Source organism: Aedes aegypti, chromosome 1 (genome assembly GCF_002204515.2).
Source record: "Aedes aegypti strain LVP_AGWG chromosome 1, AaegL5.0 Primary Assembly, whole genome shotgun sequence".
NCBI lineage: Eukaryota > Metazoa > Arthropoda > Insecta > Diptera > Culicidae > Aedes > Aedes aegypti.
Window position 1 is genome coordinate 243,075,627 of NC_035107.1, and position 14,826 is coordinate 243,090,452.

Genomic DNA, 14,826 nt, shown 5'->3' on the forward strand with positions numbered 1-14,826 from the left:
GAAACAAAAATTTTGAAAATAAAATTTCTCAATTGGACCCCGGCTCTAAGCCCTTTTGGAAATTATCTAAAATCTTGAAAAAACCTCAGAAGCCAATACCGGCATTGAAAGAGGAAAACAAATTATTACTAAGTAATTGCGAAAAAGCTCAAAAACTTGCTATGCATGTTTGAAAGTGCGCACAATTTTAATTTAGGACTTACTAGTCCAATTGAAAATCAAGTTACTCAGGAGTTCGAAAATATTCTCAATCAAGAGAACGTTTTCGAAAATGCCTGGGAGACTGATTTGGAAGAAGTGAGAACTATTATTAAAAAATTCAAAAATATGAAAGCTCCTGGCGATGATGGAATTTTCTACATCCTCATCAAGAAACTTCCAGAAAGTAGCTTATCATTTTAAGTTGATATATTTAACAAATGTTTTCAATTGGGTCCTAAAATGTTTAATGAATTCTTGTTTTTATTTAATAATACGAAAGAGCATGTTATTACAAGTACTTTAGCAAGTTTTCCAGCTCAAATAACGGCTATAACATTTTTAAACTTCAATTTTAAAAATGGATTCGAATATGAACCTTGACACTTGTGATCTTGTTTGACATTCACTTTTTCGACAAAAATGCCACAGGGCATATAGTTTGAACACTGGGGTTGTTCCTATCTGACATTTCGGAAGGGACACGGAAAACAAAATATACCCAACATTTGAGTTTAAACCAAAAGGTGTGACAAAATCATAAAAAAATGTTTTTTGTACTTAAACCAATGAAAATCAATTAAAAATTGAGTAAACATGTGTTTCTGCCCTAAACTTAAGCGTTTGGTACTAAAATTGAGACAGGGCTTTAGGACCCTATTAGCATATTTTCCTGACAAATGGAAAAACACGCAGAAGAATTTCTGTATGTTAAGATTACAATCCTGTCAATTTATTTTACTTACGCACAAATAGTTGTTTCGAAATAAAATTAACTTACGCCAACACTAAATTAACGTCAAATCAAATACACACACTTCTTTGATTGAGCTATCCACTGGTACTTATACACTGAAACAAGCGTTGCAGTAATGAGAACCATGAACGTGTTTTTAAATTTACTATTCCAACCACGATTGAGCTATCATGAACGCTTTTTATTTGCGTTTTGTTCCCTCTCAATCCAACCGCGTCGATAGCCGAGCGGCTAGCGTTCGCGCTTGGTAATCGCCAGATCCTCGGTTCGATTCTGATCTGCTGCAAGTTTTTAACCATGATATAGTCATTTTTACTATACAAATGGTGCCATGGTAAAATTGAATGCACAAAATATTCTAAATAAATGCGAATTTAGTCTGCACAAATCAAGTGGCGTTGTGTATTTAATTTAACCCTCTGATATAGTATTTTCAACCGCAACGCTGTTCTCAGTGTAACAATTATAATTTTGATAATTATCACTATTCGGAAACATTCACCCCCCTAGACTTCAAGTCATGCTCACAAATCTACTTACTTCTAACTTGCAAGGAATAGTGTAGGTGCTAAGATGACCACCTCTCACGCAGGAGACCACATATCAAGTTTGTCGACTCGCCCTTTGTTTCCATTTTTGCAATGTTTTTTAGATCGATAAAGCAGCACCGAATCTTTTCAGATATGTTGATAAAGCAGAACAAAATGCTGAGTAAACATTGCAAAATATTGTAAACTCAATAAAATTCACTTTGAGTCAAATAAAATATAGTTAAATTTTGACGTTTGACGTTTGTAAATTCAATCAAAAATATAGTTGTCAACAACTATATAGTATAGTTATGTTTAACAATATAGTGTCAATTCAACTATATTTTTAGTTATCTTCAAATTAACCTTAAAATATAGTTAAATTGACCGGAAAAATGATTACGAACACTATATTTTATTCTCCGTGAATGCTAAGGTTGTTCCAATTTTAAAACCAGACAAAAATCCTGCAGAAGCTTCTAGCTATCGTCCAATCAGTTTGCTTTCCTCCATCAGTAAACTTTTTGAAAAGGTTATTTTGAACAAATTGATGGCCCACATCAACGAAAATTCAATTTTTGCCAATGAACAGTTCGGATTCCGCCATGGACATTCGACCACTCATCAACTTTTACGTGTAACAAATTTGATCCGCTCCAACAAATTTGAAGGCTACTCTACTGGTCTTGCTCTTCTAGACATAGAAAAAGCATTCGACAGTGTTTGGCATGAAGGTTTGATTGTAAAATTAAAAAACTTTAATTTTCCAACATACACTGTTAGAATAATTCAAAGTTATCTGTCAAATCGTACACTTCAGGTTAATTATCAGAACTCCAGATCTGATAGACTTCCTGTAAGAGCTTGTGTTCCCCAAGGCAGCATTTTGGGACCAATATTATACAATATTTTCACATCTGACTTACCTGAGTTACCTCAGGGATGTCAAAAATCTTTGTTTGCGGATGACACAGGCCTCTCCGCCAAAGGACGAAGCCTGCGTGTCATCTGTAGTCGATTGCAAAAAAGTTTGGATATTTTTTCTTCATACTTGCAAAAATGGAAGATTTCTCCTAATGCTTCCAAAACTCAACTAATAATATTCCCACATAAACCAAAACCTCTTTATTTGAAACCTTCACGTAGACATGTTGTCACAATGAGAGAGGTTCCAATAAATTGGTCATATGAAGTTGAGTATCTAGGGCTCATGCTAGATAAGAATTTAACTTTCAAAAATCACATTGAGGGCATTCAAGCCAAATGTAACAAATATGTAAAATGTCTCTATCCCCTTATTGATAGAAAATCAAAACTTTGTCTTAAGAACAAGCTTTTGATATTCAAACAAATTTTCAGGCCAGCCATGTTGTATGCTGTACCAATATGGACTAGCTGTTGTAATACCAGGAAAAAAGCTCTGCAGAGAATTAAAAATAAAATTTTGAAAATGATTCTGAAGCTTCCTCCCTGGTATAGTACCAATGAATTACATAGAATATCCAATGTTGAAACATTGGAGCAAATGTCAAATAAAATAATTAATAATTTCAGGCAAAAATCGTTACAATCTTCTATTGCCACGATTAATGCGTTATATGTTTAGGTTAAGTTAGGTTAAGTATATTCAAAGCGTTTTTTTTCTGTTATAAGCAGGTGAAATCAACTCAACTGTAAAAAATCTGAACTGCTACGGCAAATGAAATGTAATATGTTGTTAACAAAATGTTAATTAAATCTTAGATTTGTTTTACCAAACTAGGATGATAGTGTTGTCTAATAATACAGAACACCTAGATATAAGAAATAATGAATGTAATGTTTGGAATGATACTAATAAAGAAATTGAAAAAAAAAAATGAAGCAATGCTGTATGCTGTCACAATGTTAAATCCCATATACAGTGGCGCCTTTGTTTTGATGTGGTGAGCACTGACAAAAACTTTCTTCAATGATCCATTGCACTTCGTTTTAATAGGGTCCTAAAGCCCTGTCTCAATTTTAGTACCAAACGCTTAAGTTTAGGGCAGAAACACATGTTTACTCAATTTTTAATTGATTTTCATTGGTTTAAGTACAAAAAACATTTTTTTATGATTTTGTCACACCTTTTGGTTTAAACTCAAATGTTGGGTATATTTTGTTTTCCGTGTCCCTTCCGAAATGTCAGATAGGAACAACCCCAGTGTTCAAACTATATGCCCTGTGGCATTTTTGTCGAAAAAGTGAATGTCAAACAAGATCACAAGTGTCAAGGTTCATATTCGAATCCATTTTTAAAATTGAAGTTTAAAAATGTTATAGCCGTTATTTGAGCTGGAAAACTTGCTAAAGTACTTGTAATAACATGCTCTTTCGTATTATTAAATAAAAACAAGAATTCATTAAACATTTTAGGACCCAATTGGGCTCCCGTTAAATGGGCCATAGCCCACCTAAAACAAAGGTAAACGTCACTTTCTGACATAAAACGTAATTTGTCAATGTTGGTAGCGCTGAATTCATATTGTTATCGATTATTTGACAGCTTAAAACTTAGCCCGATTAGTGAAGTCTTTCACTTCATTTCCATTTTCCACGCTCAAAATGATCTAAACGTCATTGCTACGTGAAAAATCATGCAGATCATTCCAAATTCATTTTGCCTCATTTTCACCTAAAATACTTTAATTCCTTTAGTTGGTTCAACTTTTTGAAATGGAAATATTGCAAATTTAGAGATATCTTTCCGTTCTGCGGTTGAACAGAATGCTACTGCAGCTGTCACATTACTGATTTTTACAAAGCATCATCGATCGGCTGCGATGATACCTTGGAAACCACGCTAATGACTGTTGTTTTCTGCAGTTTCTCAAAGCTTCGGATTCTACTGGCATGCTTTGGTAAGAAGATTTCGGTCAATGATATGATGATTTTCAAGTCTGCGGTAGAACTTTGACAGCTGCGGTAGAACTTGGCGGCTACCGCAGAACGGAAAATTTTCAATAGAACCGTAATACTATTCAATTGCATAAGCCAATGCAAAGCAGAATTCATGTAACTATTCAGATAATAATCAATAAAAATATCATCTAGGACTTGTTATATCTTTGAATTCGACCTAAATGCCGATTCCTAATTATATATGTGATCTGTGTCTATTTCATTATGAGTGTCTTTTGGGCTATCGAATAGGATACATGAATAAAGGTGTTTAGTTCTTACTCGAGCCTTAAGCTACAAACACGGTGTTCTAAATTTGATATCCGAAACGCAATACTTTTCAACTGTCGACGCGGTGAAGGATTTTTTAGAACGTCGCGTGTGATATAGCTAAAACAACTAACAAATTAGTGAAATATTTATGTGGTGAATTGAACGCTGTAAAAAAAAGCATAATTCCACACAAATTACCATTTATGTGGTGAACAGAAAGAAGGCTTCTGCTAGGAAAACGTGAAGTGAAAAGCCATTTTGAAGAGGCAATAGGGTCCTAAAGCCCTGTCTCAATTTTAGTACCAAACGCTTAAGTTTAGGGCAGAAACACATGTTTACTCAATTTTTAATTGATTTTCATTGGTTTAAGTACAAAAAACATTTTTTTATGATTTTGTCACACCTTTTGGTTTAAACTCAAATGTTGGGTATATTTTGTTTTCCGTGTCCCTTCCGAAATGTCAGATAGGAACAACCCCAGTGTTCAAACTATATGCCCTGTGGCATTTTTGTCGAAAAAGTGAATGTCAAACAAGATCACAAGTGTCAAGGTTCATATTCGAATCCATTTTTAAAATTGAAGTTTAAAAATGTTATAGCCGTTATTTGAGCTGGAAAACTTGCTAAAGTACTTGTAATAACATGCTCTTTCGTATTATTAAATAAAAACAAGAATAGGGTCCTAAAGCCCTGTCTCAATTTTAGTACCAAACGCTTAAGTTTAGGGCAGAAACACATGTTTACTCAATTTTTAATTGATTTTCATTGGTTTAAGTACAAAAAACATTTTTTTATGATTTTGTCACACCTTTTGGTTTAAACTCAAATGTTGGGTATATTTTGTTTTCCGTGTCCCTTCCGAAATGTCAGATAGGAACAACCCCAGTGTTCAAACTATATGCCCTGTGGCATTTTTGTCGAAAAAGTGAATGTCAAACAAGATCACAAGTGTCAAGGTTCATATTCGAATCCATTTTTAAAATTGAAGTTTAAAAATGTTATAGCCGTTATTTGAGCTGGAAAACTTGCTAAAGTACTTGTAATAACATGCTCTTTCGTATTATTAAATAAAAACAAGAATTCATTAAACATTTTAGGACCCAATTCATTAAACATTTTAGGACCCAATTGTTACAATTGTTACAAAAGGCTATTCCCACGTTACAGGTGAAGATAAATCGAAGCCAAACCTCAAATTTTCAAGAGCACGGATCTGGAGAACCAAACATCCGTTTAATCTGAAAACTTAATCGATTGGTCACTCGCTGGTGGTGACCAATCGATTAAGTTTTCAGCTCAAACGGGTGTTTTGTTCTCCAGATCCGTGTTATTGAAAATCTGAACTTTGGCTTCGATTCATCTTCACCTTACATAATAGATGATCATTGGCCTCACATAAGTTCAACAACTGAAGGTGAATTATTGATCCAAATGTGGTTTAATAAAACAAGATAAATTAATTCAAGAAAGTGAAAACTATATTAATTTATGGCACCTGAGCGTTTCTTCAGCACAATGAGAGTATCCACGAGCAGCCGAGAGAGTGAGCGAAACGACCGACAACAGAATCTTCGGAATCTTCTCATAGCCACTTATTGAATTGTTTCATTGAACCTGAATTTTGAGCATTAGAAACATTTATAACAAGCTGAATTTTGTTTAGTAAGAGATACTTTTACAAACATTCCATCGAACCACCCCTCATTTTTCGAGCCGTGCAGCCGGCAGCTGAGTGTCAACAACAGCTGTTTTGGAAAACTTATCCGACGCCCACTCTGCTGTCCTTGTTGCTCTACTTGAAAGAGTAGCGTTGCTCGTTTGCGCGCGAAAACTTTCTCGCTCATTGTTGCTACCAAATGTGACAGCGACTGTTTCACCGACCGTTTAAGACGACGACTGTTGCAAACGGTCGTGAACAGTTAGGAACAGAACGGTCAATACCGTCCCTCTCTTAAAATATTGCATAATATTCCAGTTCTACACGCAAACAAATTTTGTTGTATAATCTACCGAATCCATGGTAGAATTAAGAACTGCACCAACGATTTTCAACCGACTACAAAAATCTGTTAAGTTTACTATAATCTGGTAAAAATCACTGAGCCGTGTAGTAAATGTGACTATGTCCATAGTAGCCGCGACTACAAAGCATTGTATTTCAATCCGTGACACCCACCGTACAACACAGTATGGTGAAAAGTACAATGCCAAACTTGTCAAATCTAGAATGTTTCTAGCCATAAATACTACAACTCTGGTTAAATAAACAGAATATATTTTCTTGTTGACTATGTTATGGTAGAGTTAACAGATTAATGTAGTCGGTTGAAAATCGTTGGTGCAGTTCTTAATTTTACCATGGATTCAGTTGTTTCTACAATAAAATTCATTTCAGTGTAGCTTTAGTGTCAGTGCTCATATTCAAATGGACCCCTCGCCGCACGGAAAAACAAATTGCGCTCAGCAGTTGCTCAATTTTGACAGTTCCCCCTCCGTGTTTGACAGCCAGCGCAGCCAACCGTTGCGCACACGGGGACGAAAAATAAAAAAAAAAGATTCGAGAGACGGCGAAGTCGAGTTTTTTTTTATGTGTGCCAGCCAAGAGGTCGACGACGAACAGTAAAGAAAACTTTTCTCGCTATTGTTACGCCTCGGAAGTTTAATGTGTGTGCATTCGGAACGGGATTCCCGCCGGTCCGTTGGTTGAATTCCGGTTACATTATTGAATTGTGTAATACGACAAACAGAAAAGAAAATCGGCGGCGGCGGAAAAATTCGCGACTCGCGACGACGACGACAAAAAGGTGTTGGAAAGGGGGAAGGTGCGACGGCGCGGTTAAAAAAGATGTCTTCTGTCCTGATACATGATGCCTCCTCAGCAGCAGCCCCAATCGCAGCGACCGTGTTGGATTTCCCGGCATCAGGAAGTCCCCATCAGGGTTGCCATGAGAAGGACATTTCGTACTGGCAGCGCTCCCTGGAAGTGCTCTCCCAGAAAGTGATTGTTGGCGATACGGTTTGTGTTGTGAAGAGGGAAAAGAAGAACCAGGAAGCAGAAGTGCTGCAGGTGGATCAGGTAATTCTCGGTGGCGACAGTCAGAAGCAGCAGGAAATCTCGGCCGGGGACGAGTCGCAGCAGGCTTCCATTCCGGTTGAGGCCATTGCCGAAGCTTGCTGTATCGTCGATGCCTACTGCGATGGCAATGCCCACTGCTGCGACGAGGAAGATGGCGATGCAAATGACACTTCGGAAGAACAACAACAACAGCAGCAGCAGCAGATTCAGAATCACGACAGCAATCTCTTCCGGCTGAGTTGCTGCTGTGGGGCCTGCTTCAACTACCGGGAAACCATCATCCAGCTGTTCGTGGAGGATTTTGAGTATAATACCCTGTGGGAGCGACTGCAGCTGCTGATCAAAAAGTTCTACGACTTTATTCCGGAGTAAGTGTCTAATGGGAGGAAATTGTACAACACTGCTTTGCGTTCAGCATTTTATGCGCGTTCCTATTGAAAAGGGGTTATAGGCACTTTCCTATTGGGTTTTATTGGGCTGGTGGTTTTGTTTACATTGGGTCTCAAACCGACCCACAGGACTTGCTTCAAAGTTTGTAGAACTTACAGAAATGCATATCTAAATGATTGTTTATGAATATCATTCATATTTATGTATGGAATGCGGAAGTAAAAGTTACTTGAGATTGACAGTTCGTTGTTTATTATGTTTTTCCCGCTCGTTTGCACAATAAGGATTTATATGAATAAATCTTATAGGAATTTACAGCATAATTAATTGCAAAATATATGATGGATCCAATCAATAATAATGTTGCTTCCAAACAAAGTTAGGTAGCCACAAAATAGGTAAATGCATTAAGGATTCTCTTTTCAGAGACTTGGTCTTCATTTCAATGCAAGTTTCTATTTTTAATGGGAGGTCTCTAGATGTATTCCCTGAAAGATTTTTTAGAAAAGTTAATGGAAATTCAAGAATGATTACCCAACAGATTTCATGCGTATATTTGCATTTGCAAATTTACTAATGGAATAGCAATCAATGCTTCCTTACAAACAAGTAGATAAATTACTGTATGATTTATAAGTCTATAAATAAAAAGTAGAAGATAGAATTAATTTTTAGCGACATGACTATTTTTCTAATCAACTTTAACACATTTTCGTTGAAGGTTTGTAATTTTTTTCTTTTTAAAAATGTGTGTTAAATATTTGTCCTATTGCCTTGTGAAATGCTTTATGCAGTTTATGTAGGAGATTGTGTACAACTTATTTGAGATATTTTAAAGAATTTTCCAGTGAAATTGTTTAAGCATCAAAAGTAGTAATGGCATATCGAATGAAATATTAATGGCAAGAGTTGCTGTTGAAATTTTAAAGTTATTCATTAAGATCCTCTTTTTACAACAATACCATTAGATTTTTTTTACAAATTCTTGAATAATAAGTATGCAAAATAGATAAGACTTACATGTCTGAAAGATTTTACTATGAATTTTGAGTGCTTATCGAATTCGTAATTGAATTTTTGATGATGTTTCTCAATCATTCCACCATTTGTTGCCTTTGACAAAGTTACCAGCGGCCACTAGTATGGGTAAAATATCCGACTGCATTTCTGTGGGGTTTTGCGTAAAATCTTTAAGAAGGAAGGCGAACTACTGAGAAAAATTCAGCAGAGTTTTTGCGGAATCAGTGGAAAAAAAAACTGCAATGTCCATAGAAATTTGAGCATGGATTTTTCGGAGGAAATTTTATCCACTGGCTGTAATATGTTATTGGCGATTCCATGAATCGTTAGAATTCCTCTATAAACATCTTTCCATTACAAAGCCAAAAGCGGTTCTTCACATTCTGCGGAAATTGTCATCTGGAGTTATGTACAAAGTTCCTCTACGTTTTCCCCATAATCTCTTACTGCAATACCTCCAGGAATACTTAAAACAAATCACTCACCAATTGTTTCATGTGGTCTTTAAAGGCTACCTGGTGATCATGTTTCCATAACAAAACCAGGTAGTAGTAACTGAAATCAAGGATGAAGGGTAACTTTAACTAATTCCATTGTTGAAGCAAGAGACTGAAATACCAAAATGTGACGTAAAATTCGAATCCATGATTATAGACGATGACCTTAAACTCTTGACCCGTCTTAAAAACCTGAGGAGAAAACAATTTCAACGCACTCGCGATCCTGCTATAAAAATGATTTGGCAGAATCTGCAAAAAGAAATTGAAAACGATTTTCTCAATTTGGAAACAGCTTTAAGCCCTTTTGGAAATTATCAAAAATTTTGAAAAAAAAAATCAATAGCCAATACCGGCATTGAAAAAGGACAAAAAATTATTACTAAATAATTGCGAAAAAGCTCAAAAACTTGCTATGCAGTTTGAAAGTGCGCACAATTTTAATTTAGGACTCTTTAATCCAATTGAAAATTATGTTACTCAGGACTTCGAAAGCATTCTCAATCAAGAGAACTTTTTTTTTAAATTTTTATTTAACTCATTGGTTTTAATACATTTGTTAAGGCAGAGATTTGTACTACTTACAGCTGCGAAATTATTAAAATTCCTTTGGAGAACTAATAGTTATGTGGTACATTTATGCAGAGGTAGGGAAAAGACTCACAACGAGTGGATTTGTTGAGATTTCGAACGATCATTTGAATTTGTTCGTTAGTTTATTGAAAAACTCGAGTAACGTTTTCGTTTTTGCGATATCATGAGGCTTATCTGTTGGGAACCAGGGATCCAAATTAAAAATCATCTTCGGAAGCTTGTTCTGTTCGGAAGACGTCTCAGATGAGACATAGCACAACATTGCCAAATTGGACAATCATAGGTGAGGACCGGTCTGAAAACACTTTTGTAGAGCAGCAATTTATTAGCCAATTGTAGAGAAGATCTTCGGTTAATCATTGAATACAATGAACGAGTTAGACCTTTAACTTTGTTGATACTATATATGTTTGTCAAATAGCAGTTTTCATCCATTGTCAATCCTAAGTAGCATGCTTCATTTTTCCACGGAATGTCAACTCCATTGACGTTGGCTTTTGAAGATGCTAGGTGTCTTGGGGCTCTTCTTCGTGTAAAGAAAATGGCCTGAGTTTTTGCAGGGTTTGTCTTGATCCGCCATTTCTGCTGGTATTCTTCGAGCTTGTTCTGCGCTTGCTGGAGTTTGCAGGCGATTGATTATTTTTGGATCTTCATCCGAAACGAGGAATGCTGTATCATCGGCGAAGAAGGCGTAGGTGATTCCATCAACCATGAGGACATCGCTAGTGAAAACATTGTAGAGTGTTGGGCTCAACACTGATCGCTGTGGGACGCCACAAGGGATGTCGAATTTCCCAGATACAGAGTCGTTAACAGATACTTGGAATGATCTTTCGATTAGGAATGATTGCACCAGCTTCACAATGTAGAAAGGACAGTTACATTTACGTAGTTTGTAGATGATCGCGTCCTGCCAGACGGAATTATATGCCTTTTCGACGTCAAGCATAATCATACCAGTCGATTTTCTTGCAGAGAAACCGTCCTTTACGATTTTGGTTATCCGTGCTAACTGGTGGTTGGTGGAGTGACCGGCTTTGAAACAGATTTAAGATGATTCGTTCAAACACTTTGCTCAGGCTACTTAGCAGGCTGATGGGACGGTAGTTTGTAGGCAGCGTTACGTCTTTTTTGGCCTTGGGGATAGCTACTACAGTTGCATGCTTCCACATGGTGGGAAAATACATCAGTATTATACAGCCGTTGAAAATTTTGGTCAAATAAACCAGGCCTTTTCGAGGTAAATGTTTGAGCATCAGTTTAGCATTATTTCAACAGCCTCAATGGAAGAAGTGTTTAATCCATCAGCTTGCTTGAAAGCAATTGAAGCGGTTTGCTACATGACTTGGACGATCCAAACGGACACATGAATAATTTAGATGGTAGATTGATATATTCGGTTGGAGCTATGTTTCTATTACTACCGCACATCGATTTCGTGTTTTTCAATGAACTCGAAGAATTCACCTTCAGTTCTGCCTGGTAGGCCAGCCCTTGATGTTCGCTGTATGATTTTTGCTGCAATTGGCGCAACAAATTCTGGTGGGGATTGCTTATCAAACCTTCCGGTCCGCCTCATAGTTACGTACTATTTGGTGCTGGGTGTAGTTCTTGTTTTTCCAGCTGTATTGAAAAGCATGAGCCATAGTCTTTGGCATACAATCGGGTCTTTCTTTAGCAGAAAAGAACCGAAATGTCTATCGACGACCGGTGATTGCTAGCAGATATAGTGGAGAGCTTGTCTTGATACGTTCATCGCTTCAAGCTAGTTGAAAAACTGAATACACTGATTGCCTGTCGATCAGAGCCGAACTAGGCATAGATCGTCTACATACATCTGAATCTACATGTCTCCGATGTATTACATCGTTCCAGGTGGGAGTTATCTGATATGTGAATATGGTACCATAACAGAATTTTCCATCTGAACGAAGTGATAAATCATAATATTCCGCAAACTGTATCACACATCTACAGAATGTATTGCGTGAAGTTAAGACACAGCAGAGTATTGGGTACATAGGACCAAGTCCCTGCCGGGTGGCGCGAAACTGATGAGCGATAGACAATAGAATCAACAACACTGCCATAAGGGATAGTAAGCATGTGACTATTGTCGAAACTATGATTAGGAGGCAAATCAACATCCCAAGATCAAATTTTTGTTACAACCCAATGTAGGTATTATTAAATTAGGCTGTAGAAAATGATAAATATCTGATCACTTAGGAACCTTGCAACAGGTAATAAATGCCCGTAGTCTGTTTTATTCGAATACACATGTATAAATTGTTAAAATTGCCGAATCATACGCGGAATTTATTAAACGGATCATGAAATTAGGACTGAAATCATAATGATGATAGATTATCAACTTTCCTTTCGTCTTGCTATTTGTTACCGTTAGAATCACCAAACTGATTGGTTTCCCACTACTTACACCAATACAACAGCACGAAAACTGAAGTATTATAATCGCGCGTTGGAACTTTCAATATCCATATATTACATCAATAGTGAATTCTTGTATGTAGCCAGTATAAATAACAGAATCATCAACTTCTTGAACATTCTTCAACTGAAAACAGGATGCTTGTTTTATCAAACATGCTCAATCTGCACCTAAAATCTCGGATCCAAATAGTTTTCTAAATAAAAATTGTATCTAAATAAAACGTGTAGGCCAACAAAACATAATTGAGTAGGAGTTTACAAGTTACTTAGCACATGAAAAGCAGTTTAAATTAATCTATTACTAGATCAACACTAATGCTCACATTTTTATATTCTCATTTCATCATGGTCCTCATTGCTCGAGCGGAGACGAACACCCTGGAGATGGAAAAATCGACAGCGCTACGATAAGGAAACGTAACAGATGAGAAACTATCGATACATTTATCAATTATAAAACCCCGTTTTAATGTTAACACTTTGTTTCTGTTTTTTCTGTTTTTTTTTCGTTTCAGCAATCAAATAACCGAACCAACTCTACTATCTTTTCGTTTCTTCTTCGTTATACTTATAGTCCTTCTGGCACTGAACCGAGTGGTGCGCCTTCCGCTTTCTTACTGGTGCTGTTTTTCCTGTACATTTGGCATAGTGTCGGAGGTGGTGTACTGTATTTGCTATACAACGCACTACTTTCGATATTGTGCTTGGCGTGTGGGGAAGCAGTACTAGTGGTGAAGCGGAGGGCGCCATTCGGTTTAGTGCCAGAGGGACTAAATCTATTTAATGTATCTGAAGCTTGTGGGACCGCTTTAATTCCGGCGCCTGCTTGTGGAAGATCCCGGTGTGCTAAACGGTATAGGACATGTTAACGGGGGAGGCTTGGTAGGTCCTCACCCAGCCCGTGTCTAGATGGGCGGATAATTGTCTGCCAGGGTGTGGATTGAGCAATTACAATTACAATTACAATTGGCGCAACAAATTCTCGATTTCGATTTAACTCTTGTTTATTTCAATATTTCATTTGGGGAGTACAATTGTTTATACAGGTTATATGGTCGGCCAAGGGCCTTTCAATCTTGGTATTTTGATTTTTGGATTGTTGGTTTGATCTTGGTTTCTAATATAACAATTTGGCTCTTCAGAGCTCTGGTAATTTTAAAAATTTGATAACCTAACTACTGACTACTATTTACAAGACAAGGGGTGCGACTATAGCGCGGACGAACCTGCTGGTCTGACGTGCGGCAACGAGCCCTGTACCTTTCGATAGACTCACTAAAGCGATCTTCAAGAGTTTGTATCTCGGCCAGACGGTGGACTTCAGAATTTCGCATTCTCCTAGGGGCGTTCAGGGCCATTTTCGAGTGTGAGAGTGGAATGTTGCCTTTACCCGGCGGTGGCAGGGTGCATACCTTGGAGAGATGAAGCTCCCCGCACTTCACACATGTTGCCTTCATGTTGCAGTAATGCATTCCATGACCAAATTGTTGGCATCTAAAACACTGGACTGCATCGTTTACCTTTTTGGTGAAGTAGCGCCAGTTCACAACAACATTAAAAAATGTCCGAGAGGACGAAGTCTGCGTGTAATCTTTAGTAGATTGCAAAAAAGTCTGGATATTGTTTCTTCATACTTGCAAAAATGGAAGATTTCTCCTAATGGAAGCATTACTCTACTAATAATATTCCCACATAAACCAAAAGCACTTTATTTGAAACCTTCCAATAAATTGGTCAGATGAATTTAAGTATCTAGGGCTCATGCTAGACAACATTTTAATTTCAAAAATCACATTGCGGGTATTTGTAACAAAAATATAAAACGTCTGTACCAACTTTTTAACAAATTATCTAAACTTTGTCTCTGCTTTCAATCTTCACACAAATCTTTAGGCCAGCCATTTTGTACGTTACACCAATATGGACTAGCTGTTGTAATACCAATAAGAAACCTATGCAAAGGATTCAAAATAAAATTTTGAGAATGATTCTGAAGCTTCCTCCCTGGTATAGTACTAATGGGTTACATAGAATATCCAATGTTGAAACATTGGAACAAATCTCGAATAAACGCGAATATTTCACAATTCTCCACGAATTTCTTTTCAGATTCCT

The 14,826-nt window shown here is 36.9% G+C and overlaps 1 protein-coding gene across 1 annotated transcript in view; it reads left to right on the plus strand.

Moving 5' to 3' along the window:
- Nucleotides 1-7,210: 7,210 nt before the first annotated feature.
- The window catches only part of LOC5580078, a 70,496-nt gene continuing 62,880 nt past the window's right edge, over nucleotides 7,211-14,826 (plus strand). The window contains exon 1 of the mRNA XM_021837375.1: nucleotides 7,211-8,124. Coding sequence (XP_021693067.1) covers nucleotides 7,526-8,124 — 599 coding nt within the window. The 5' untranslated portion in view covers nucleotides 7,211-7,525. The remainder of the gene's footprint in view (nucleotides 8,125-14,826) is intronic.